Source organism: Zootermopsis nevadensis, unplaced genomic scaffold (assembly GCF_977971745.1).
Source record: "Zootermopsis nevadensis isolate Lab colony 2312 unplaced genomic scaffold, Znev_1.0 Znev_ptg000020l, whole genome shotgun sequence".
NCBI classification, from domain to species: Eukaryota; Metazoa; Arthropoda; class Insecta; order Blattodea; family Termopsidae; genus Zootermopsis; species Zootermopsis nevadensis.
Window position 1 is genome coordinate 7728532 of NW_028259152.1, and position 26272 is coordinate 7754803.

General features: G+C 39.1%; 1 protein-coding gene across 10 annotated transcripts in view; it reads left to right on the forward strand.

Moving 5' to 3' along the window:
* Positions 1-23999, forward strand: part of Scgdelta (sarcoglycan delta) — a 242347-nt gene extending 218348 nt beyond the window's left edge. For all 10 annotated transcript variants that reach the window (XM_087351650.1, XM_022069459.2, XM_022069462.2 and 7 more), the window contains 6 exons: positions 5982-6177; positions 16432-16621; positions 17546-17665; positions 19221-19293; positions 20597-20720; positions 21463-23999. In XM_087351650.1, the coding sequence (XP_087207776.1) occupies positions 5983-6177; positions 16432-16621; positions 17546-17665; positions 19221-19293; positions 20597-20720; positions 21463-21660 (900 nt within the window). In that variant the 5' untranslated portion in view covers position 5982 and the 3' untranslated portion in view covers positions 21661-23999. The remainder of the gene's footprint in view (positions 1-5981; positions 6178-16431; positions 16622-17545; positions 17666-19220; positions 19294-20596; positions 20721-21462) is intronic.
* The last annotated feature ends 2273 nt before the right edge of the window (positions 24000-26272 follow it).

Consider the following 26272-nt stretch of genomic DNA (forward strand, 5'->3'; position numbering starts at 1 on the left):
CTAGTGCTTCTAGGTGACAAACCTGCATGTTAGGCGTAACATAGAATAGGATAAAGTATTCATTTCTTCAAGTAGTAAGTCAAAACAGAACTTATATGTAACATTTATAGAACGTTTATGAGGTTTCATACCATATTAACGGAATTATTTCAGGCATTTGAATCCGAGTTGAGGATACTATAAGGAAATATGTTAGTTCACAATGGGCCGACAGTCGTTTTAAAACAGTTGGCAAAACTTTCACTTTCTTTATAAGTTTTATTTTAAGTAATATTACTCTATGCGTATTAGTAACATCATTGGTTTCCTGTTTCTTGTTAGACTGTTCTAAAAAAACCTGACATTGCGCTAACTGCGTTTAACAACACTTTCCACCTGGCAGCCAATAAAAAATTCGTGTTTATTACCACCTGCTCGGTATATATTTACTCTACCTTCATAAACGTAATGAACAATATGTAGCCAATTGTTCATTTATTTTACGATGCTGCATGAATTGTTTATAGGCATACATTACAGAATGAAATGAGGCAAGATGATGGTGAATAGGGAGGAAGAATAGAACGTAGCCTGTTTTAAAACATATATCTCGCGGTTGAGATAAATCGAGATAAACCTTTGTAATGGTAACCCATTCAAAATGCTTACCTTCCAAACACGAGAGACGTTATCAGATAACTAATACGTATTATGACATTGTACTGTGGTATTTGTGATAACGGTACATTTTTTCAAAAAAATTATTGATCAATATTTTAACCTGAGAGGTAAATTATTGATTACCAGGGTGACTGTCAGCTTCTCAACATGTACTCTTTTTCATGTTGTTTTACGAATAAACATTGTTTCTTTTATCTGTCTTTGGCTTTTTTCTGTTTAAAAAGAGTGGGCCCTAAATTAGAATATGGAGCAGGCTTGCCACAGTAGTTATTCTGTCATAGTGATGCTGCCATTTTAACTTGGTGTAATTTCACATAACGAAGCTCGAAATTTGTGCATTTAGTTTCAAGAAACTCGAGTGATTATTTAATAATTTATATAAACTGCAGTGTTTACCCAGTGTCGATTGAAATGAGTTCATAATTATTTATGATGAACAGTGGAAAGATAGTGTGGACAGAAACACTAGTGGCTCCATAAATAATTCTTAAACGAGTATTGTTTTATTTAACGAACAATTTTTAGTTGCTTGAGCTAAGTGACGTCTAACTCGCCTGTGTCGGGGTACAGGAAAATAAATTCTGGACGTTTAGGGAAAGAAAAGCAGTTTCGGAAAGTTATTTCAATTAAAATGTTGATTTTTATACAAAAAATATACAAATATGGTAGTACAATTTACAAGTTGACGTAAGGCTAAAGTGTTACTTTTTCTAAATTACATGTGATATGAAATGTAGCATCTAAAGCAGTTTAGGTTTCGTACTTACAACCTTTTACCATGACACCGTCGAACAGTGGATGACGAAATGTAAATAAAGTGGCTGTAACCTCTTTTGAAGCACAATCTCAGAATTCAGCTGTAGTTTTAAAAAAAATACAGGCACATCATTCAGGATCGTCATGATCTCTGGACCGAAATTTGAACCCATACGAAGTTGGCATTACAGTCATTATACCACGATGTTTTGTCCGTGTTTACATACTTTAATTCGGAAGAATCTATGAAATTTAATAGGTTTTCTGGCCAAGATTCGAAATGGGCATGCTAGAATTGTCACAACGGGGTCCAGATCCCAGGCATTCAGAGTTGTCGTAAAGTGGCAAATGAGACAGCAAACTACCTCCGAAGTGAGACATCAATCAGTCCGGGGTTTAAGCATAATGGAATCGACCCTCAGAGGTCCCCAGCTTTTTCTCTTCTTCCAACCGATCGCCTCAGAATTGGAAAGTGGCAGATTCTTCCGACTGCACTCCATCCCTGTCCGACTACCTCACTTGCCGCGGTGTGCACCAGTGGGCCGCGAACCTTCAGTGCCAATCAGCTCAATATTATCGCTGCTACTGCTGTTGTTGTCATATATCAGTGATCATTACTTCAGCTATGAACTTAGCCTCCTTATTATTGTCTAGTTTCTTAAAAAAGTAAAGAATTGTCTTAAGAAATTACTACTTATGTAAGTATAAATACGTAATTGATTAACTATCTACCAGACTAATAATCTAACTTTGTACGTAGTTCACCATATACGCAAATCCACCCATCCATTCCATAACTATCTACTTACTACATCACTAACTACGCAGCTTAAAAACGAAGCTGTACAGTGGTTAGCATTCTTGCACATAACAACTTCCTGCTATAACATCTGAGGTTTCTCGTGGTGTTTTAATTCCCTCCAGGCAAATGCCAAGATAGAGCCGTAATTAGGTCACGACTTCTTCTACATCCTTTCCAATTCATTATTCATCCTGTTATTCGACGGAATGAACTACTGACAGTTTCGTTGCATAAGCCATAAAAACGGTGTACCAATGAACTTCGTAAGCCTACATGTAACCCAACCGTAATTACTCGAGCAGTCGATAGCTATGCACCTGTTCGAGAAATTTCTCCCTCTCATGGAAACTTCGTATTTCAGACAAGAATCGAACAGACAGCTAGTAGAACCAGGAGTTCTTACGTAAGTGAATATTCCATTACGTTCGTCCATTTGCACGAACCTTACATGTAGGTTGTTGTTTATATTGGTATGTTGTTGCATCTTCGTATAAATCCTTACAACTTTTCTTTAATTTCACACTGTGCAGGTGGTCGAATTGCCCAGACATTCAAACATGATCTTACATATTTTTAATTGTATGCATTTAATGCAAATACTGTATTGAAATACCCAGAACGTACGATGTCTCTTCACTTTCTGAAGTATGTCCGGACGAAACAAGGTTACAAGATTGAAATTTCCTCAGCGTATGGGGTAATTATTGTTACAAAACCAAAATATCCGCAGCTTACATACAGAGGATTTGCTGCACTAAACAATTTGCACTTGTCCCTTACCTAATTATTCTACAGCACAGAGTTCTGTGAGTTCAATCAAACTGGAATTTGTTTCGTGCGTGTATCCCTCTGTGATAGACCCGTAATACCTGCTGTCGCTGTCCTGCCGACACTCGGAAGCCTGGCGGACTGATTTCGGCGTTCACTTGCTGATTAAATGACTAACTGGCTAATTGTCTGAACAACTGGCTAATTTACAAACTAAGTGGATATCTGACTGATCAGCTGACTGACTAAATGCAAAATAGTAATCATTATTCCACACTCGTATGTGATAACAAAATTGTATTTTCAGGGTCATCGATTCAGATCTTCATAAAAATACATTGATCTACTTGAAAGAGAAAATGTGTTTCTGAGATAATGTTTAGATAAAAATAAAGAATCTGTTTTAAAGGCCCTGACATTAATTTCAACTATGTGAAGCAAAGTCCTTTTTGGAAAGATGATAAATGTTCAAGTAGTCAAGAAGTTCCCCGTTTTGTGTGGAACCCGAAAGTTCATTAATACCGTCGATGGGGAGCCATCTTAAACCATTTAATCCAGCACACAGCCACACGTTGTTTTAGATTCTGTCAGTACCTAGGCCTTGTATGTCTTAATATGAGTCACACATATTTAAAAGCTGACACCCCACAGAACTTCAGCTAATCATGTTCTGAGCTCAAAAACGCACGGCCGGGATGTAGTCTGCTACGGTTTCAAGAACTGCAATGGCATGCCGAATTTAATTCGAATTAGCTTATGATATTTATGTATGTTCCTGAATCCAGGGACAGACAGATGCAGCTTGATATGAAGGAACTGTTCATTTGAAGCCCTGAAACTGTAGAACACAAGGATAATGCGTCCCAACAAGCCTATTTACTGCCGCTCAAAGCGAGTAACACAAAGACGTTGTCACAAGCCATTGCTTCAGCGTCACTCTTCTTTTCTCATATCACCCTGACAAGTGCTGTGCTCTATTCACGTTCGCAGGGAACCTCGCGGCCATTTCTTTAATTTTCCGCTCTGTAACATTGCTATGCAAGGTTCAACCGACATCCGCTGCCTCGTGTCGAGACGGCTGTTGGGATCTAGCAAGGCTCGCTGCTTTAGTTTTCCTGTTGTGTCAAATCATTTCTATGTTATTAGGAAAAACGAACACCTTATCCTTAATGTAGCAAGAATAATGTGAGGCGTACAGTGCCGGGATGGTGTAGCACTTTTCCCACCTCGTGAAACAGAAGCCTCTTGTGACTGTGGCTTTAAGTACGTAGCTGAATTGCTGAATGCATTGACTGACGAATGAAGAGATTCAAGAATATTCTGTTGGGCGAATGAATTGATGTAGTAGCAGAATGTCGACTGGATAGATGGGGGGGAGGGCGATTGGACAGATGCATTAATGAATGGATTGGTGGATGAATCGATTGGACTGATAACTCGTTAAGGGAATTAATAGATGGAAGCATGTGGATTAATTCATGGGGAAGAATAGGTAGGTACAAGAATGCGCTGAAGGTTGGATAGATGGATGTAACAGAAGGATGAGTGGACATGTGGGTGGATTGACGTACGGGTGGGGGGCTTAAGAAATAAATGACAAAAAATGAAGCTGTGAGCGGTTGTGGTTCAGAAGATGTTCCTTAAAAAGAAATCACTGTTACATGTTTACGTAAGACAGTTGCCTTCAAAAACAAATGTATCTTAAGCCTACGTGACGGGTGTTTTAAGAGCGCGGAATTTATAACTTCATTTTCCACGCAGACAATTTGGTGTTAATTTTCACGTGTGCAATAAAAGTTTTGAGAGATCCACTTTATTATTAAAAGATAATAATTTCCGAGGAACAAAATTATGAAAGCAAATATTTTCTTAACCCCACACTCCCTACACTCCGTCGTGTTACGACAATTCATAGAGGCACAAACTCTATGGGGTGTCAAGCTATTGACAAAAGCGTCCAACCACCTTTCTGGTAATTTCTGAAATTTCTGTCACATTTCACGTCTCATTTACCAGTTCACGAATTAAAATTCGCTTCCCGCACAGCTCTGTCTGTTTCGAGGCGCATTAGCTTGATGGGTAGACTGTTAATATTTATAACATACCATAGAGATACAGCAAAACGTTGTTTTGTTTTCCGACAGCAGCGCGTCTAACGTTTGCAGTACCAAATTAACATCGTACATGAGGGCACTGTGGTGTAATAGTTGACATTCCTACTTCGTATTCCGGAGGCTCCTGATCGCAACTGAAAGATTGACTAAACTTACTAATTCTTTTATACGACTGCCCGCTTATTTCCATATTTTGTTTCTACGTTTCCATAGTAACTTGCATAATTTTAAACATTAGGCCCACTTTAAGATCGTAGCGCTAATGGAAATTGATGTAGGCTCTATAAGAAAACGCAACTTAATACTAACACTAACAATAATAATATTCTTATTATTACCGTACTAATTAGCACCGGTAGTCTCACTCACCTGGACAAGACATTTTCCACCTTTTCTTGGGACCCGAAATTTCGCTATAGTGCACAAAAGCTTACCATCGAAACTCACTGTCTATTTCCTAAAATCCATGGTTTTGTTTTCTTTGTAACTAGACATGGTTTGAAGATTTCTGTCTTCTGGGTTGTTGCGCTGTGTAGTCTGGTCGATGTTTCCCAATGTTTCAGAGGTCATACTGCCTCCGTCATCAGGGCGATACATATGCCAATAGGGTGTGTGGGGCTAGGTTTATAGGAGCCGGGCCGTGAATGGAGTAGCCTGCCCCGAGCCAATGGGAAGAGTTTGTTAACATCGACCAGACTACACAGCGCAACAACCCAGAAGACAGAAATCTTCATACTCACCGCTGTGGAAACCTCAAATCTTACATAGACATGGTTTCTTCCGCTCAGGTTTCTCGGCTAAGATTTTGCAAGCATTTCTTGTATCACCCAGGCGTAGTGCATGTCCTTGATCACGCCTAGCATAAGTGGACTTGTCTACAGGATGCTGCGAGGCGGGTCCCTTGCCTCTGACTGGGTGGAGGACACGGCGTGCCACAGTTCGTCGTACAACTTCAAGGTGGGGATCTACGGCTGGCGGAAGAGATGCCTGTACCTGCTGATACTGGGACTCCTGGTCATGGTAATCGTGAACCTGGCACTCACCCTCTGGGTACTCAAGGTCATGGAGTTCTCTTCGGTGAGTAAAACTGTGACTTACGCAGGGGGAATATTCTACCTCACGCGGACTGTGTTTCTCCGATAAAGAGGAGAATGCAGCAAGTGTTTTGTGCTAGGGGTTGTAAAACATTGTCCCTGCTCTAAACTCAGACATGCAAAATAAGATTGAAAAGGTGTATTGCTTGGAGTACACTGACATTTCAAAGGTGCTGTTCACTCCACAACACGTAGGTCGTTGTTGCAATAATGTTATGTGAGAGCATTGTTGCGTCTTGGGTGATTCTGGGACTAATGTGATCCCAATCATTTACTCCTACACAATCAAAAACTAAACACTTTTCCAACAATAGTTACAAATCAATAATTGTCGCCTTTCTAGATCAACACAAACAGCAAATATGGAAATGTGTTATTAATGTTGTTCTATTACATTAATTGAGAGGAAAATTGAATTATAGACTTGTTACTGTTTACTATCGTCGTATCAAAACTGCGAGATGTTACGCTGGAAAGACGCAGCAAAATGGTGACACAAATGCTCGTAACGCTGTTTCTTTCTGGACCCCTAGAGGCAACAATTTAGCGAGAGACGAACAAATGACAAGCAAGTTGCGGGATAATTAGGCCCTGCGGCTTGTAACGGACGTGACCACAGCGAGCGCGTCTAGAGTACAGCCAGCTTGTTGCTCTAATGCAGTTACAATCCAAAGCAAGGCACTTACTAAGAATAACGATAGGTTCTCAGCAAATAGATCTCACAGAAACAACCTCCTCTGGGAAAACGGCGTTGTTTACACGCACATACTGCTTGTTAGGAATAAGAAACATTGGTACTCCGTCCCTCATTATGAGGTTTGGGTTCGCATCTCGGTCGTGAACCCATACACGACGCGATTATTTCAAACTTTTCTCAGTTTTTGTAGACCATGAAGGGATAGCGGCTGCCTTAAAATAAGCTATACTCGCCTCCTTCCAGATCCAGTTAAATTAATCATAAGCGGTATTTCTGTAGCATTTATTTAAACGTATTGCCTAGGCATGTGATGAAGCGTCATAAAATAATCAACTTCGAGCAAGCCTGTGTGGCAGTAATTCATCAGACTTGTACATCTGAGGTAGCTGGTTCAATCCTTATTGGGGATACCGGCTGACTTTACTGAGGTTTTATGAGCTTCAGCAGTCTGTGCAGAACAGTGGACTTGTAGTGAAACAGCTATAAACGCCTCCTTTCAAATTTACTCACAGCTCATGATCTTAGTTCCGTATCTTTTGATGTCCTGGAGTTTATATAACACCATTAAATAAGTAAAAAAGTTACTCATCAAACAGTCACATACGAATAACGTATTTTTATTGACAAGGTTTAAAAGCCTCAGTTTTCTCTCAGACTGCCTTTGTCCATTGCAATTTAAAGGCGCGGCATAGAGGGAAAGAAATATTTCCTGCACAAAGGATCGCATGTTTAACAAAATTTATGGAGTAAAATTCACCTTGACCAGCTGATAGTAGCTCATCTGGCCTTGTTTTCCGCCATTTATGAAATTCGGCAGGACATTATTACGTTCACAAGAGTTCGCCATTGGATGCTACAGCGAGTCTGTATAATCGAGCAGTGTTCCTTAATGTTATCCTCTCATACAGCCTATCCACGTCTATGTCTCACGAGGTGATTTTTACCTCTGGGTTTTCCGACAGAAATTCTGTAGGCATTATTAACTGTCTGATGTGTAGTACAGTCCCTGTCAATTCTGTCCGACTGAATTTGTAAATAATCAGTATTTATCTTCGTATGTAAAATGTAGCACATAAAGATTTTTCGAAATTAATTGCTTAATCACACACTCCACTCCATATAAAATCATATACAAACAATCAAGCTGTGTCTTCCTGAATACATTTAGTTTGTGGCAATAACAGTGCCATCTCATGATATCATCGGCTGTTAGAAGTCACGAGTGTGTGAAGGTACATACAAACAGATTAGAAATTATATTGTGTTTATTGTGTTGCAAAAAATATGCAGGAAGTGGCCATGTCTATTTTAAAATACTGAAGACAGTTGTGATTAAGAATGAATCAAATATGCGTCCCGGCAAACATAGTTGCGGGTGAGATTGGACTGCTCCGAATAGAATGGTGTACGTAATGTAAATATGGAAAGGCAGCCATGAACAGTTTTATCACGTTGTGATATCCAATTTTGGACAAGACTAGGAATTATGAAATTGTAAGCAGCTACTGAATAAATCAACATAGCGACTCAGTTGGAATTCTTTACTTCGTCTTCATGTTCCTATGATAAATCAGAAAACAGTGATTTATATGATTCTCACTACAGTTCTTCAATCTCTTTCAAAAAAAAACTTTTCTTTCTTCCTTTCCTTCCTTATTTCTTACATTTCTCTCCGCTGTGATGTTGCATCTCTGTAATTAAACGTATTTCGATGACATGGGATTTGCTAGGCCTCACAGCTTTAAGCATGGGGTACGACATACCCCAATATTCAGGACAAGAATCACACCATTATCATATATATAAAGTTGAAATTGTCGGCATATTTATTTGTGTTTGTTTGCCAAAAGCTCCAGAATGGATGTACCGATTTTCACCAAACTAGGGAGTGATAATAAAGTTCCACGCATTCCATATCTTTGCAGTAAAATGGCAAATTCACGGCGAAAGAACATTTGGTAAAAATCGGAGTGGATCCCCAAAGCTATGGCAGTACAGTGGTGACAAAGAAAATAATTCTTGCTGTACTCATTCTTTCCATAGCCAGTTGTTTTAATGAATGAGATGGTCCCTCGTTGATACATTTCATGTTGGCTCCAATTCAGAAACGAATATCGTTATCTTAATTGCGTGTTGAACCATATAGAGTATATGAAATGAAGTTATAGCTGGAATATTATTGATACAATGCAGTTTGGATTGAATTCTCAAGAAAGTGGTACGAAAAATTATTTTCACAAAAATTATGGAAAGCCATATGTATTAAAACACGACCATATATATGGACGAGATAACTTATTTTCTTATGATATTCTTCATCATTGTCGTCTGAATTACAAACATTCGAACTTTTCTCAAACTGTTTATCCTGAAACGTAATTGCTCCCCTCCTGAACCGATAGCCTTCCCTCTCAACACTAGTTTATAATAGCTGGATTATATAGCGTGCAGTGTCCCCCAAATAAATCGGTTTACAGCATGTTCTCTGTCACGTCCGATATAACTCGTTTTGTACGAACATAAAAAGAACCGTAAAAATAAATCACATTTATTCGACAGGATTTATTTTGTAAGGTGTAGGGTTATGTATGTAGACCTCTCACAAAGGCGGAGTGTCTGTTTAGATTGGCAGGTGTTTTGTTCGCTTTGTGATTTCAGACCGATGATGGAGGAGTGGGATGTTGAATGAATGTAGACTATACTTCATCTTCCTTTTATGTGGGTGTGAAACTTTGTCTCTTCCCTTAAGAGAAGACGTAGGTTTTGCCTGCATGAGAACAAAGCGAAGAGGAAAGTATTTTGAGCTAACAGAGAGGAAGTAACGAGACAAAAGAAATTACATAATGAGGATCTTTATAATTTGTACTTTTCGCAAAATAGAATTAGGATGATCAAAAGGAAACGGTGAAGTGGGTTATATGTGTATCTCGAGTGGGAGACACAAAAAAATTTTAAAATTTTTATTCAAAAAATATGAATGGAGAAGACCACTTCGGAGACCGAAGCGAAGATGGGATAATATTGTAATAGTTCTCTGATAAATAGGGTGTGTTTTTGCAGTAAACTTGCACGACATTGAGTTCAGTTGTGGGCTCCTGTGAATGGGTTAGTGAGTCTTTGGGTTACATAAAATGTGGGGCTTTAAATGGCTTGCCGAGTTAATGTCGTGTTCTGTTACGTGAAGTATACCTATTTGTCAGTTAGTTTCCACTTTATCAGAGATTATTTCAAGCAGCAGTGTATCTGCCTGTTATGTTTCAAATGTTATTAAAAACACGCCTTCTGGACTTCTTTCGATGTATCTGCCCCTCATCTCCGAAAGTGCTCATCGGATTGTAACTTGTGTTAGTTATTCGAATGGTACTGTCTCATATTTGCCTGAAGTGGACGAGAAAACTCGTTAAAATTCTCAGTCAGAATATACGCTCTGTGGGCCGGGTTTAGAACCAGATACATGCTGAACTGATCTTCAGTACTCTGGAAAGTCAAACGTTGAAGAAACGGGCTGAAAGGAGCGTTACTTGTGAAGTGCCTAAACGCAGAACCTCCGAAAATGGGAGAACCCCAAGATGAAAGCAGTTGTGACTGAAAAGTGTATTTCATATCCCACATTGTGAAAATAATTATCGATAAGACACGGCCGATTCCCTTTCAGTTATTTTTCCTTCAACTTGCACAGTTAAGACTACAGTACAGTCCTACGCTCTAGACATGGCTGATGTTATCGGTAGCGCAGTGGATTTGATACAGTATATTAACGGGGAGTATCTGGTCGTGGGTTTATTCAAGTAGGAACAGTAAGGAACTCAACTCAACATTTCCCTTACCAGTATATTCTGCAGACAGATATAACATCTGTGCACTGCATAGTCTTCACTGATATGCGCAGTTCAGCAGCCAAGAGTAAGAAGTCGGACAGTAACATATTATCTGACGCACATTCTTCAAGCGTTCTAGAAATAAGGTGTTCTTACGAAAGACAGAAGTTTGTCACCTTTAAATAGTAACTACACCATTCCTGAGTCAATGAACTCGAATGAAAGCCTTTAGAATATATATGTATTTCTCAGGTCCATTATTGCCTGTTAATTCTTTCCAAAAAGATTGTATGGCACAATATTGGACAGCGCACTGGGTCAGTGCAGACAGAGCAGAAACTGCAGAAACGCTGTCTCGTCGCATCCGATACAAAAGCAGAAATAAAGAAAATCCCGACCACTTGTTCCCACATGCGGATATAAAATGTACAGTTAATGATGTTATACTGTCTTGCTATCTCGCGGCCGCACGGCGAAACTAACGACCCAGCGGAATAACACGGCAACTGATCTGCATATCGGACCAAACAGACTGGGATTATTCATGCAGGAGTTTCAGGGTTCGAACAGCTTAGACCTATCGTGGTGTAAAGAAGGAAGGGAATGAAGGATGGGACGAACGAAGGAAGGAAATGAGGAGAAACAGTAAGATGGAACAAAGTAAACATAAAATAGACAGTGCAAGAGAGGAATAAGGAAGTGAGGCAATGAAGGATGATAGAAAGATGACAAGAAATAAGAAATGTCGGTGCAAAAGAAGGAAAGGTACGGAGAAAGTACAACGAAAGGAAGGAATTGAAAAGAAACAACCTCAAGTTGTAAGGAACCTGAAGGGTGGGTTTCTTAGCGCCCCTTTGTCTGTCTGTCTGTGAACAAAGTTCACGTCAGCTTTTCCATCACTCAGGAGCTGTAACTCAATTCCAACTTGTCAAGATGGCAACAAACACGTTCTGATGCGTGTCTGTTTCTCTGGCTGTTCCCATACAAGTTTAAAATCTGCAACATATGCGCATGTTTTCGAGAGAATGCGCAACGATTCTTGTTGTTCGAGCTGAAATCGACTTGAGCAGCGCGATTACAGTGCTCGTTAGAAAACTACTTTTTTTTAGCGGACGTTAATGTTTGGTAATGTGAATTCGTTCTCAACTAGAAGTTACATCAAATGTTCTTTAATAAAGTTTGTGTTTACTTTAAGGAAACAGGTTTGTATTTGTATCAATTAGTTCATAATGCCGTCTTTGAATGCTTAAGACTGTGATAGTCTCGCTGTAACTTCTGAACAACTTGAAAGATTTTTATAAAACTTTACAAGAATGTCATGCCATTGAAAGCCACGCCATCTACGAAAGTTTTAAATTTTCTACCGTGAACATTACCAACATTGCAGCTTTCTAAATTAAAAGATTGATAACCAACAAAATGTAATCTATTTAAATGTATTAGGGTAATCGAAAATGTTTTAATTGTATTTACTCAGTATAGTTAACGTAGACTTACATGTATGAAACAAATAGTTGATGTGATTTTATCTGCATAAAATTAGACTTACGAAAATGATATTCATCATTTATAACTCTTATTGAAATTTACAGAATTCCAATGCCTTCCGTAAGTTTGTACTCTTTCTGTGGCACGCAAGAGTTTGTTGCTTAAGAACGCTGATATTTCTGGCCTCGATTTATTTTATGTTTGATAAGATCAGTGAAAGAAACATATCCCGCGCCTTTTCAATAGTGCACTGAATTTACCTTGGAATTATACTAACATAACATTTTTTTAATTAAGGAGCATCACGAAAAGAGTGAAATACTGAAATACTTAGCCAGTTCGTTAGTTAACAGGACGTTTATGCAGTTGGTGAGTGGCTTCTTCATTAGCCACTGTGTTAGTAAACCATTTAATTAAGAAATCGGTCATCCAGTTAGTCGATCGTCAGTAGTTTTGTCAGTTCGTTTGTAAGCCGACAGTCAATTTCTAAAATAATCGCTCTCATCCATTCTTGTCTGTAAGGGAGTGAAACTCATTGACGTATTTGTCATAATTTGTTCGCATTTGAAGAGGTTAGTTAATTAACCATCCGATTAGCCACTTGACACTTTTCGTCATTAGCCCTTCTGATGTGCAGTAATTTCTTTACCCACTGAGTGAAAAAAGAGTGGCTTTCCATTTCTTAGGACTGGATGATAAGTATTTGTGAATTTTCAAAATTTAAATCGTATGTTCTCATGTATATATGTTGACAGAGTAAGGTTTATTTAAATAAAGCCAGCTTGAAAGAGTCATATTTTATTCTAAATACAGTTTATTTTCACACTGCTGTGACGACAAATTGTAACGGAAAGATTCTGGTTACACAGGACTCGAACCTTGTACTGCCTCAGAGCAGCTCCGACGCGCTGAGAGCTCCAGACATGTTGATGGAGATGGATTATTATTATTTTGTGTTTTGTAAAGCTTTCGTTGTGCGGTCGCTCTAAGAGGCGGGGAACAATAAAAACTAATGTTCTGAAGAGAGAACTAGTAGACTAGCATTAGGACAAGAAGGGACTAACAGCCAGACTAGCGTATTCTCAAGAGACGTCACCAAAATGTTTGTCTCAATTAACTGTAGAACGCGTCAAAATATGTAGTTATACTGAATAAAGGTTTACACAATCTCCAGCATTTAAATTTATTTATTTCTAGTTGAATTTGCTCATTTTTATTCTTATTCTTGTATTCAATGATTAGGAAATTCAACGCCTACTTAATACGCTTAATTAAGCATCAGGCACGGACTTGTCTTTGCCTTTACCGGCCTCGAAATCTTCTTTTAATCGTCCGTTTCCTCTTCCTCGTGCTTTTCCTCCCGTAAGTTTATAATTCCGTGTCATCTTCGTCCGCCTGTCTTCATCCATTCCATTTACATCGTATTTTGCTCTCTTTCCGTATATAGCTTCAGCTATATTATTGCACTTAAATTTCCTCCATATTTCAGTATTTATCTTAATGTTTAGTCGAGTATACCCAGTTAAGCGTCTTAAACTTCTTGCATCTGCCGTTTTTATTCTTCTGCTTCAATCGCCCATACTCGTATCTCTCTACCATATTCTGCCAGTGGTCCGACTAATATTTTGCATAATTTCATGTACAGACATTCCTGGTCATTATTTTACAGAATTGTCTGTAAATTATTCAACTTTTTTATCTGAGTGCTCGCCTTTATCTCTCCTGGGCTCAGTCTCTCGTCTGGGCATATTAAATTTTCTACATATTTAAATTCACGTACTTATTCTGTTGTTTTATTGCTCATCGTGTTCATATATCTTACTAATTAATTTCCTTTAAAAACCATTGTTTTCATTTCATTAGCATACATTTTCACATCATATTGTTACGACATGAGTTTGCTTATAGTCGTGATTAGTGATCTGCTAGTAAATTATAAGAGACGTTAAAACAGTGATGCCACCACGCCAACAGACTTCCTAACTAACTAACTAACTAGTGCCATTGGTACTGGAACCTGTGTGTTCATCAGCCCAAATACAACTTGCGCACCTCAGCTGTGGAACGCTTTGGAGAAACGGTGAAGATATGGGAAAAAGGTTCGATCTCATGACTATTAGATGCAAGGCTGGCGCATGCAGCGCTCAGCACACTGTCGGAAATAGCAGTAAAGAAGTCCAGAAGCTTTTAATGTGGGACTCAGTGTTGCACAGTTTGGGGACATCGTAAATAAAACAAATGTGGGGACCCCACAGAAGCACCCACGCACGGTCTCACACAAAAAGCTGTTCGGTTTTATAGGGCACTCAGATCTTCTGCACTCCAACTGGTCCCGGGTCAGGGGTGTACAGACCACGGAACAAAAGAAACAGATCGTCTAGCAAACCCCGTCACCGGCCTAGGAAGAAAGAATAAGAATTTGTGTCTGGATGACAAGGGAGGCATTTGCCTAATTAGTTGTGTGACCATCAGTATAAATAAATATTAATTTCTTCCTTTCTAATAACAATTTTAGATGCGAAATTCACACATAAATAGCTAGCTGTGGAATATCGGCTTAGCTACGAGGATTAAGTGTGTCTTGATGAAATAAAGAGGCTACTTTATGACGCCGTGGATTGTATTCATCTGGATCAAAATGGTGTGTGGACTTGTATTGAAAAGACAATAAACCTCCGTGTTCCATGCAACTGATGGACTAGCTGAGTGACTGTCAGCTTCTAAAGAAGAATTTTGGTCCAGGGCGTTAGTTATCATCCCATGAGTTATTTCTTTGTTTTATGAATTTTTAATTAACGACTCCGCTTTATAAAAATTTGTTCGTTTAATACAGCGTTATAAAATATTTGTCTTCCCTTTTGCATGATTTGTCTTTCTATTCGTCTGTATCATTTCATTTACTTTGTGTCTTCATCGGTCTTGCTTTGTTTATCATTTTCTTGGTGCAGTTTCTCCCTCGTTTCGTGTCTTATTCATTTTCTTGTCTCTTATCATCAAGATCCATCTTCTGCTTCCCTTCATCGTGGTATAGTTTAGTTTTACTACTCTTGCTTTCTTTGCTGTCTCGTAATATGTATTCTCTTCTGTTTCTACTCGTTCTCTTCTTGCAATTTCTTTCTTCTTTTTTTTCACTATTCCCATGTAGGAGCTATGTACTTTCTTTTCTTATGTATTACATTCCTCCCTCTTCATATAATTTCTTTTTTGTATTACTTGTTCTTTAACTGTACTCGCTTTGTTTTCTTACCTTTCCTTGTTATAATACTTTCGTCTCACATCTCTCATTTCCACTCTTTCCCTCTTCCTTAGCTTATCTTCCCGCTGCTTCATATAACTTGTCCCTCGCTCCTGTCTGCACATACCCCCTTCTTGCTCCCACGTCTCGCTCTATGAAATATCGACAGGGTCCCAAGAGCCCCGTTCCGCAGAGGTCAGTAGTCGGAACCAAATGGCACGCACTGAACTTTGAGTGAGATATCCTCTTACTATTGTTTGCGAAAATGTTAACAGCACTGTCACCGCACAGTGCAACGCAACACAAGCGGAACAACGGGCATCTCTTGGAATTGCCCTGTTGATAGCACATGGCAGTAAGTAATTCTTAATTTAAATATCTGTTAAGATAACGGGAGAGTAGGGAGATATGAAATGCATTCAAAATTTCGGTCGCAAAACCTGCTAAGAAGAGAATACAGCTGGCTAAAAATGTACCTAACAAGTTTGAACTCAATTTTATCCACAAAGAGCAATTCTAATCTGGAGAAACTTTGCTGACGCATTGTAGAACTCGAGTCATTTGTTTTCATTTAGGTACCAGGTCACCCCAAAGACTTTGGAGGAGCTAGAATCATCTGTTGATCGTAAAATCTTCGCAATTTCAAGTGATATTATCAAAATGTGGTGTCACACTTTGGGGTGAGACTGCGAAAGACCATCGAAGTGCATTTGCCATATGTTCATTATAAAAATTCACATATCGGATGTTTTAGAGGAAATGCCCCTATTTTGTCTCCTAGATTCTTTTTAGTTCTTATAACAAGGTGAGATGAAAGTGGCATCACAGTATACAGTTTACTTATGATTATTTAGCCCTTACTTGTGAATGATCTGATGGTATCTTAAAATAGACCACGACCTCTTCTCCCTCCCTAAGTTCACCACGCTCGTATCCTCTCATCTCACTCGGCGCCAAATAACCTCTGTACAACGCCGATGTGTGTGCGGCGTGTTGCAGGAGGGCATGGGTCAACTGCGGATTGTGACGGGTGGCATACAGCTCAGTGGCCAGGCCATGGTTCTCGACGCTCTGCTGGCGTCATCAATCCGCTCCAGAAGAGGGCAGCCGATCACTGTAGAATCCAGCCGAAACTTCACAATCAACACGAGGGACGAGGGCGGTCGAATCGTCAATAGGATATTCCTGGGTGAGTCGCAGTGGGTGTGTATCTTCGGGAGACTCCCGAGAGGGTCAGAGTGAGGCCAAGAATCAAGAGTTTGCATCCGGATGCTCCTTAAAAATAGAGTATTTCAGTGTTTAAGAATCAGGTCTTGTATCGGGATATGCGACTCTCTTAACTTTAGTTTGCCGTAGTTTTCTTCAGTCTTTTCAATCACACTTGAATGACACATCAAAATATGCTACTGCTGCATCCTTTCTAATCCCTCTCAGATCGTCATTCATAATCATGCTCTGTGATATGACGCAATCTAAGTTGTGTTTTCTGTACAGTGCAGTTAAATAAACCCAACGGGGCTGGTTTGCATAGCGACATAGCTAATGAATCAGATTTTCTAAGTTTTCCTTCGTCCCTCCATGCGAATATGAGAAAGTAAAAGAAAGGAAAAGACAAGTAAAGAAACAAAAATAAAATAAGAAGGTATTTTAAAAGACACAATAAAAATGACAGAAAGAACGTACGAGTTATAAAAGAAAGGTGAAAAAGAAGAAAAGGAGTAAAGAAGAAACGAAATTAATGATGAATGTTTGTCTATACAGAACCAAATGAAAGAGGCTGAAGCAGTTGCTAAACCGTACTCGCCTTTTATTACATCCAGAATCATCCTGGTGATGCAACGAGGCAATGCTCCAAGTGATTCTGGATGTAGCTGAAGTGTCAGTTTCATGCTCCAACAACTTTTCCCTTCAAAATGATTCCTCAGTGTCTGTAGAATAGGGTATTGGGCAGGCCCCAGATGTAACAGCGAACAAAATATATTTTCCTTGCTAGAAATATAAACACCCTGTGGTCCGCACCTCTACCTACTGATTTATCACAGCTCACCTGTCAAGCTAAATGCTCAATGAAGACCTTGAATCAGAACGGGTTATGGCTCATGTTCGTTTTCAGGCAACGACCGCTTGGTGTGCCTGGCTAGAGGGTTTCGTGTCACAGACACCAGGGGCACTGTGCTCTTCTCTGCCGACAAGAAGGAAGTCGTCGTTGGAGCAGAGGTCCTCAGGGTCACAGGTCTGTTTCCTTTCCTTATTCTGCGCTTCACTGATCCGCGTCCATAGCCAGCTTTCAAATTCTCTCTCGCTGTTCGTGTCCTACATCCCTTTGGCGTACTATTGTGTGTTAAGAAGCAAAGCTTTTCAGGGTCTGTTGTTATTCGTTTTCTTAAGATTTATATAATGCTGTCATTGTAGTAGTAACATGAAACAAGTCTCCATTTCCTCATGTCTGTGCGTCCTTGAAATTTAAATCTGCGAGAACAAATGCCATCGACATCCATCAAGTACTTTCCGAGAATAAACGTACCTCCAGACAAAAACACCCATTGATTCCCATAGGCCTAATGTATTGTAATTATACAGTTACTACAAATAACGCATTAAATATTAAATTAATGATTATGTTCCTAAATTTAGAATGGAAACTGAAGTTCTGAATATACTGTTTCTGTAGTTCACCAGCGTTGACAAATGTAAAACATTGAAAAGGAACGAGTTTAATGATATAGCACTTCGCCTGTGTAGTCTTGTATAGACTACACGGACGTCACTGATGACTGAGAATTTGCCTTCGTATTGCGAACTATCAACTTTGAAAGACGAAATTATATTCGAAGAGCTTCTCCAACCAATTTCTTCTTTTCACACAATCCTAAGACTCACATCTTCACAGGATTTTTAAGGCCGTTTTATTTTCATTGAAGGAGAGTTCAAGTGTCCTGTTCATAACATAATGATTATATTGCGCAGATTTCATTTTAATTTGACCAAACGAGACTCATACGCCATTGATACGTATTGAATTCATACATTCAAATACAACTGTTTCTACATATTTCCGTTACTTTCAGCCATTTTTAGGCAGTTTACGCTAAAAATTAATGTTGTTAAGAGAAATAGACATTTAGTAATTCTTGTGTAGAAAATAATAATTTTACAACAAAGTTATTAACATTTTATAATCCATATACGTTTTTCTTGTTGTTGTATATGTATGTTCTAAACCTCGCGTAAAATACATCTATTTTACAATAAAATTACTAATATCTTAATATCCGCAAAAATATTTTTATTATTGTTGTACGTCTTGTCGTTTTAATAACGTTAACATACAGAACGAATTCCCGTAAGAAAGTCATAAATACCATAGACGTGTACGGAGAATACAGGTCTGCGAAATGGAAATTTCTGTGTGATGCTGTTAAACGTAGTTGGTTATGAAGATTTCTGTCTTCTGGGTTGTTGCGCTGTGTAGTCTGGTCGATGTTTCCCAACGTTTCAGAGGTCATACTGCCACCATCATCAGGGCGATGAATATGCCAATACACAGCGCAACAACCCAGAAGACAGAAATCTTCATACCCACCGCTGTGAAAACCTCAAAACATACGTAGTTGGTTATGTTGAAAATAATCATAAGACAGCAGTTAGTGCCGATTTTAAAATCCCCAGCACTGAGTTTTGCCTGTTCCGTCGATAGTTCAAATCTCATCGGTGTTCGTTCTTGTCATGTCTTGGTTCTTACTGTTAATGCGTTGTCTCACCTTTTTTTCCATTTTCATTCCTTCTAGGTGATGGCGGCGCAATTTTCGACGGCACAGTACAGACGCCACTGGTGAGAGCCGACTCAGGAAACGAACTCAGGTCAGTGTTTCACAATTACATATTTCCGTTGATCTGACCCTTCTGGAGCACTAAGAAGGCAGGGTTACGAGAATTAATCATTGAGAGCTCTAAGACGTCCAGAAGGAAGAGTTTGTTACATTTTAAATATTATAGAAGGGGATGTTAACAGCGTAAATAAAGAACAAGAAGTAGAAGAGGGAAAGAAGAAGAAAACGAAACACCCATATAAACAGAGTCGCTTTAGGACAAATGGTACGCCACTGTTTGGCACACAAACACAATTATAGCTGTTGAATAAGGAAGAATTAGTATTCTTTTTAAATACTGTGTTTTACTCCGCGACTTTGTGATTTTTAATCTGAATCTACGCTGCAGCGTCTTACAGTCTAATGGTCTGCTGCCGACATCTGGCGCGAAAAGCTGTCCTAATGCATCAATGTCTTTTTTCTTCTTCTTCTTCTTTCTTCGTCATAAAAAGAGATGCATTGCTGGCGGATTTAATAAGCGGAACAGATTGGCTGGCTGGAGCCGGGAAATGGGGGTGAAGGAAGCACGCCTATTAAACACTTGCAGAACTTGTGCTTCCTTGCTGTAATGCAGAGTATCGGACTCGCCCCGCACCCACCCGCTCCCTTTGAGATCTTTGCAACTATCGAGTTCACTCACTAAAGTGATGGACGATTAGGGTTAGAATCCCTGCGACGGCAGTAATCCAGTGATTCGCCTGTTCCTTTCGCCATCAACGAAACGCCGACTCCGGGGTCCACCAGATGCCTTCTCTGGATGATACCTGTGAGGACAAAGTGGGCGAGTCTTGCACTGGCCACTCATTTCCAGGGCGGACCTTAGAAATTTTTCTTACTCGATAAATAACAGGCCTAATCTTCTTGAATATTAAGTTTCGAGTCTCATAGTACGCGCTTTTAAGATCTATTTTTACTCACTGCAAGTATTACGTACATCAGGCTTTCAGGAAATCGAGCGATGCTCACTTCGAATTCTGTTTAATTAGTGTATTATTACGTTAAAATCACAATTTAGGGTGTTTCCGAATTACTACACCCCCATTTGACTTGGAAACTCAGTAGACGCATGACATCTCGGCTAGGATGTTCGGTCTCCAATCTGGGATTTATCTGGGCCGGATTGCCGATTGAATGCTGTAAAATTTGTGTAGTTCAAACAGCGTTGCTAAATAACATGGGCCTGAATCTGAACCAAAAACTACCGAATGATTCGGAAATCATACGTCTGTGCTAACCAGCTCGTTAACTGTCGTTAAGTTTACGTCAAAAAGACGTGTGTATTTTTGTTGGTGCAGGTTAGAATCTCCCACTCGGTCGCTAGAAGTGCGGGCCCCACTGGGGGTTCTCATGGAGTCCCGTGCCGGGGACATCAGCGCCTCTTGCCTCACGGACCTCAAACTGCAGTCCGTTGCTGGCGCGGTACGTATGTTGAGAAAAAACTGCCCTTACATAGATACCATAAACAACAAACATGCCAGAAGATAGCTCTAAATAATATATGCAAATTCTGTTTTAAACATTTTCCCACACGGCGTACATTCAACTAAGTACAGGTGTACCTTTGTACACGCGTAGAGTTCCTGCAGAGACCAGTTCAAGCTGCACTTTATTCTTATTTCATTTCAATGAAGAGAAATATAAGTCGCTAATTACCACAAAGAACTTAAACTCCTTCAGCCACGTATATTACTCATGTAGACATAAATTAGAGGAATACTCTCTTGATAACCTTACTGCCTCCACCTTCTTCAGTTAACCTACATGAACACCCAGCTTTCCTCATTAAAGCCTATTAATTGATCTTCAGAAAAAAATTTCGACGAGAGTCATATTATATGAAATAAATAATATTTTTATGTAAACGATTTGTGTAATATCAGTGTTTGTGTTTAAACACGTGTTTAATGTTATTACATAGTTGTTTCACTTCTAAATAATAAGGAACAGGATCGAAATCTCTAATTTTGCTGTAAATAAATATCCACTCACAAACTTCAAAGCTAAACATGTTGAAACAATCTACCACGTAAATCAAGTTTCCTTACAGAAGGGAAATGTAGTTTCAGTGCTGTTCGCGAGCTGAGTATATGAAATGAATCAGTACTAGCAACGAAATAAGTTATTGGAGTACGTCTTTACACGCAGCAGCTCTGTCTTTCAGGTACGACTAGATTCGGCCAACGTGTACCTGTCAGGTTTGAAAACTGCTACCCCCACACCTCAGTCACCGCCCCCAAGGGGGCACCATCCCACAGGTCACGAGATCTACCAACTGTGTGTGTGCAGCAACGGGAAGCTGTTCCTGGCGCCTCCCGAGGGACTCTGTGCTGCAGACGACGACAGTACTGTGTGTCGGTGATGAGACTGAACTGCTTGTAGCATTTTCAGGAGTACAGTGCTGCATTTCGTTGTTCCTTGTGAACCTCTTCCTGTCCAAAGTTGTGAACGCATTGCCCGTCCCTTGTGAACACAGTACAATTGGTACGCGTCTCTTAAATCGGAGTGGTACTCTGTTCCAGCACCTAGTGGTACTGACTTTCCTCCCTGTTTGAAGTTTCTTCGGCTTTGTACCGCGTGGTTCCTTACTTTTCTCATAATGAAGCAGGGTAAGGTATTCTGTCTTGGTAATCTAATGTAACTCCTTCGTGTCTCAAGTCAGCGCTTTGAGGCTTCTATTTTTCCCTTGTGAACGAGTTGAGAATTATTTTTCTGCTTAGCCATCCTGTTTCTAGATTCTCCAAATCCTCCGTATCCACATTCCCCATATTGTTTTCTTTTTCCATTTTGAACAGAGAAAATTCATTGTACGTAATTGGCATGCCGGTTCGTTGTGAAAACAATATATGTTTCCAGTGTTCACGTTAACCGTAACACTTCGAGAAACGAAAGTAAATCGATCTTATGACTTACATTCGCGATTCACTAAAACTCAATACATTGGAGCACAACAGAATCGATCATATAAAATGCATCGTTAGACAGCTTCACTCAATCAGCTATGCGTTGTTAGCCAGTTAGTCGAGGCTTACACTCATGGCAGGCATAACAAAGTTATCAACGCATGGCTGCAGCAGGTTAAATATGAAATTTATCTAATCGATTCTAATATGTTTTGGTCTATGGAGTACCACTGAACCACGAAAGTAAGACAGAAGACTTTTTCTCTTTCGAAGTGTTAACCTGGCTAACACGTTCAACACGAACGTTCCGCTCGTCTGTTTCAATCAATTCCTTCCGAACGCCTTGTAGTCTGCCTATTGTAAACACGGTACGAGCAGTTCCTCTATGTTATGAAAGCTTAACGCTGTTTTCCCCGAACACTACCTGGCGCCCTGTCCCTATCCTTGAACATAGTGAATTATATCCCTTGTGAGAACAGTGGATCACTGAAGCCCGTTCCTTCTGAACTAACCGTAGCGACATATATTATTTATTCCAGTGGGATCCATTGTGCTTTGTAACTAATGACCGCGTGAACTCAGCATTGGAAGTATCCCTACAAACTTGGTATCATGAAACTTTAATCCAGAAGATGCAACGACACGGACCTTTAAGTCTGATTCCGTGGTTCGGTTCCCTCGTGCTGTGCAGTTCATTGTTGTGAATGGCTTTGCTTTTCTTTACAGACATTAGTGGTTTTCCTTTTTTGTGAATCTAGAATCATTTGGTTTCGATAAGGAAGATTCAGTTCCAAGAAAATGTATTATGAGGTTCGTCGAAACATATCGAGTTACGTTGCACATAACGTTGAAGATGTGAACAAGGAGAAGTTGACATGAAAGAGGAGAGTTGAAATAGCTGTCTCGAAATAATGCCTGAAGGCGCATTCGAATGATTATAACGAGAATACGACATGAAAATATAACAGAATATTCGGGTATTTATAAAGGATATACTGCGAATGAAAAGAAAGCAAAGTATAACTTTCTTAAAGACATAATCAGACAACAGTCACATTATCTAAGGAAATGTTACGTGAATAACAGACAACGAATCTTCAAATAATTATTTATATAGGCCTGTAACAAAATATAATGACTGCAATTAATTATTTTATTTAATATTCGGTGTATGTGATGTACGGGTTTTCCAACTCCTATTTACGAAATCGCAAACCCACAGACTGGGATTTCACTTTTGCGAAGCGTTTATCGTTCCAGGCCGACGTACAAAACCCTGGAAATATATCCAAGCCCCGGACGAGTTTCGAACCCAAAATTCATGTTCGAGAGGCTCAAAACCGCGCGGTTTAATCGAACATTAAAAATAATTTTATCCGATTTTTAAAGTTGAACTGAATCTTTCGTACTTGAAACTATTCTATTCCTCCGTAAAAAAAATTGCACAAAGTATTTCAATAGAACAGGAAACAGCACGAGGTCATTGTGTGTCAGTGAGAAAAGCAATATTCAAATATTGTCTTGAGTGCTGAAAGTGAGTACATCATTGCTGGGAACAATTATCGTAATTGTGAAGCTCTTTGTTGTGACAGACATGTGGCATAGATTCTACATAGAAATGAGCTTCTTATTGGAAATTTAATTTCGAAACCTCTGGGATAATTAAGATGTTAATATCTGAGAATAAAATGAATGTTGTAATGTAATGATAATGTAAAGAAATTGAAGTTTTGCTCATAGAGGAATCACATTAAACTGAAATCACTGATAGATTGATGAAATAAATGAAACAGACCTATTTTATTAGTGCAGTTAGTTCACGCAAATCCAATTTCCCCCAGAATCCTTGAGACAAATATTACATTTGCCATGTACGTGTCCCCACAGTGGCGGTAATTAACCCTTCCCTTACGCAGAGAGTTTTGTTCGATTTATCTGCAGTCTGTGAGCCGTGAACCCAGTGTCATGACTTCTACCATAGCGGTGGGACCACGCCCAAGATACCTCAGATATGTGGTTACGCCGTATATTTACTGGTAATATTGATCTTAAAGAACTAAATTTATTCCTTCCCCGTACAAAATGCATTAAGTTGTGTTTCACGCATTCTTCAATCTAAAGTAGGAAAAATAATTTCGCTCGGTGTGTCTTATATGTGTTGTTTATAAAAAGAAAAGCATGTTTAACGTAAATTAACGTTAAACTTATTGGAATGTGTGAAATGGAACACATAAAAATGGTTGCAAGCTCTGTATTTAATATAGCACAGCCTTCCACTACTGTGTTGCAGTCATAGAATGACGATAAATGTCATGACATTTAAAAGAATTAATTTTTCCACTGTTCTTGGTCGTTGTGTAAACTGTGAACAAAGCACAAACTGAAAATACTTGCGTGTGATTTACAAGAAGTCCTGTTTGTATAGACAGTGACAATTATTCGTTGGTAGATAAAACTACTGAGATTCCACAGTGTATTGAGTTTTGAACCAACAAATGCTTCCTGTGCAATCCCCACCTTCCCTTCACAGAAGAAAGAAGGTTTGGGCTGCCACAGCAGTGCAAGGACGTTGCCGGTGCTCGACTTCACAGAATGAACTTCAGTGTCGAAAGCTACGCTGAGTTGGAAGACGGCACGATCGAACAACCTTTGGAAAAAGTTGTTCTTTACAGCATATCGGCTGGTTTAGCAAGGATTACAATTTCCTAAAATGTATTTGCTTGTGATGTCATTAGGTGTCATTGTAATTTGACCCTCACGTATGGTCAAAATTTACTGTAAAGCATCCTGAGAAGCGGTGAACCTCAGGCATCTTGATACCACTATGAGGGAGGGGATCAGCTGGTGGTAAATTTAATACATGGTATGGTGTGTTGGCAGCCGTGCGTGACTAGACGCACTTTGTTGTTGGCGTTGCTTTGTGATAAAATCCTCACTTTAGAGTCTAAAGTTTAGACTAAGGAGAGACAAATTGCGACTAAGTACGCGTTAGGACTGCTGATATGCCCAGTCAGGTTGCATTCAAGTGCCCAGCTTATGTTTCACTACAGACAGACAAACATACACAACTCACACACATTAGTGGGTGCCTTCCGTCTTCATTGCTGGAAATAGTGGTATTAGGTTTTTCTATCCTTCATTGAATCTTCCAGAAAGTTATCTGGTAACTCAGCAAAGTATCGTAGTTCGATTCTTCGTGTGGACGTTGTGATCTTTCTCCGCGTAAGCAGCAAACGGTAATAAAAAAAACACATAATTTAATGTCTAGTTTCTTATCTCTGTGTAAAAACGTACAAACGTGACCTAAATGTTCTTTTTCACAGGCTCGTGCATATATTTTGTAATAGAAGCAAATGATTTATGATATATGACAGGACTGCACTTCCAATTTTACCTGCAAAACCGGTTAATGAAATTCACGTGCTTAAAGTTTTATAGACAAATTCAGTGAATTTACCTCAAGGTATAACATTTAAGACTTCCAGAGAAGAATAAACTATAGTAATTTAACAAGCAAGGAAATTAAATTTCGCGTATGCCATTTTTTCAGTCATTCTATAATGTTCAAACTAAAATAAAAACCCTTACACATTTACAATTGACAATTTTTAATTTGTTTTAATGGCAGAACACTTACTCGAAAAACCAAAAAACTCAACGAAATATCACTAGATGTATTTTAGTAGGTAAAAGAGTGGCTTTAAATCGACCATCGAAAGGAAAATTACAGGTTAACAAAACAAATAATAAACTTCAATCCAAAAGCAAAATGATGTCTCGTATTACTGCCCACGTCAAAATCTACTTGTCACCATGACTGACGGTCCTAAATTTCCGACGGCTATAGTTGCAATTATGATATACGTATTTGGAACAATGTCGTTTTATTTAAAATCCTACGTTGAATAGATGTCATTCGGCTCTTAAATTAATTCTCCCCCTTTTGAACATTTCTCTTATTTTATAAGTAAAGATATATTTGTTGGGTAATTCATATCTGTATTCGTTGCAATTGTAACTTATAAATAATGTACAGATTCTAATCAAAGTTGGGATGAACATACGATATTC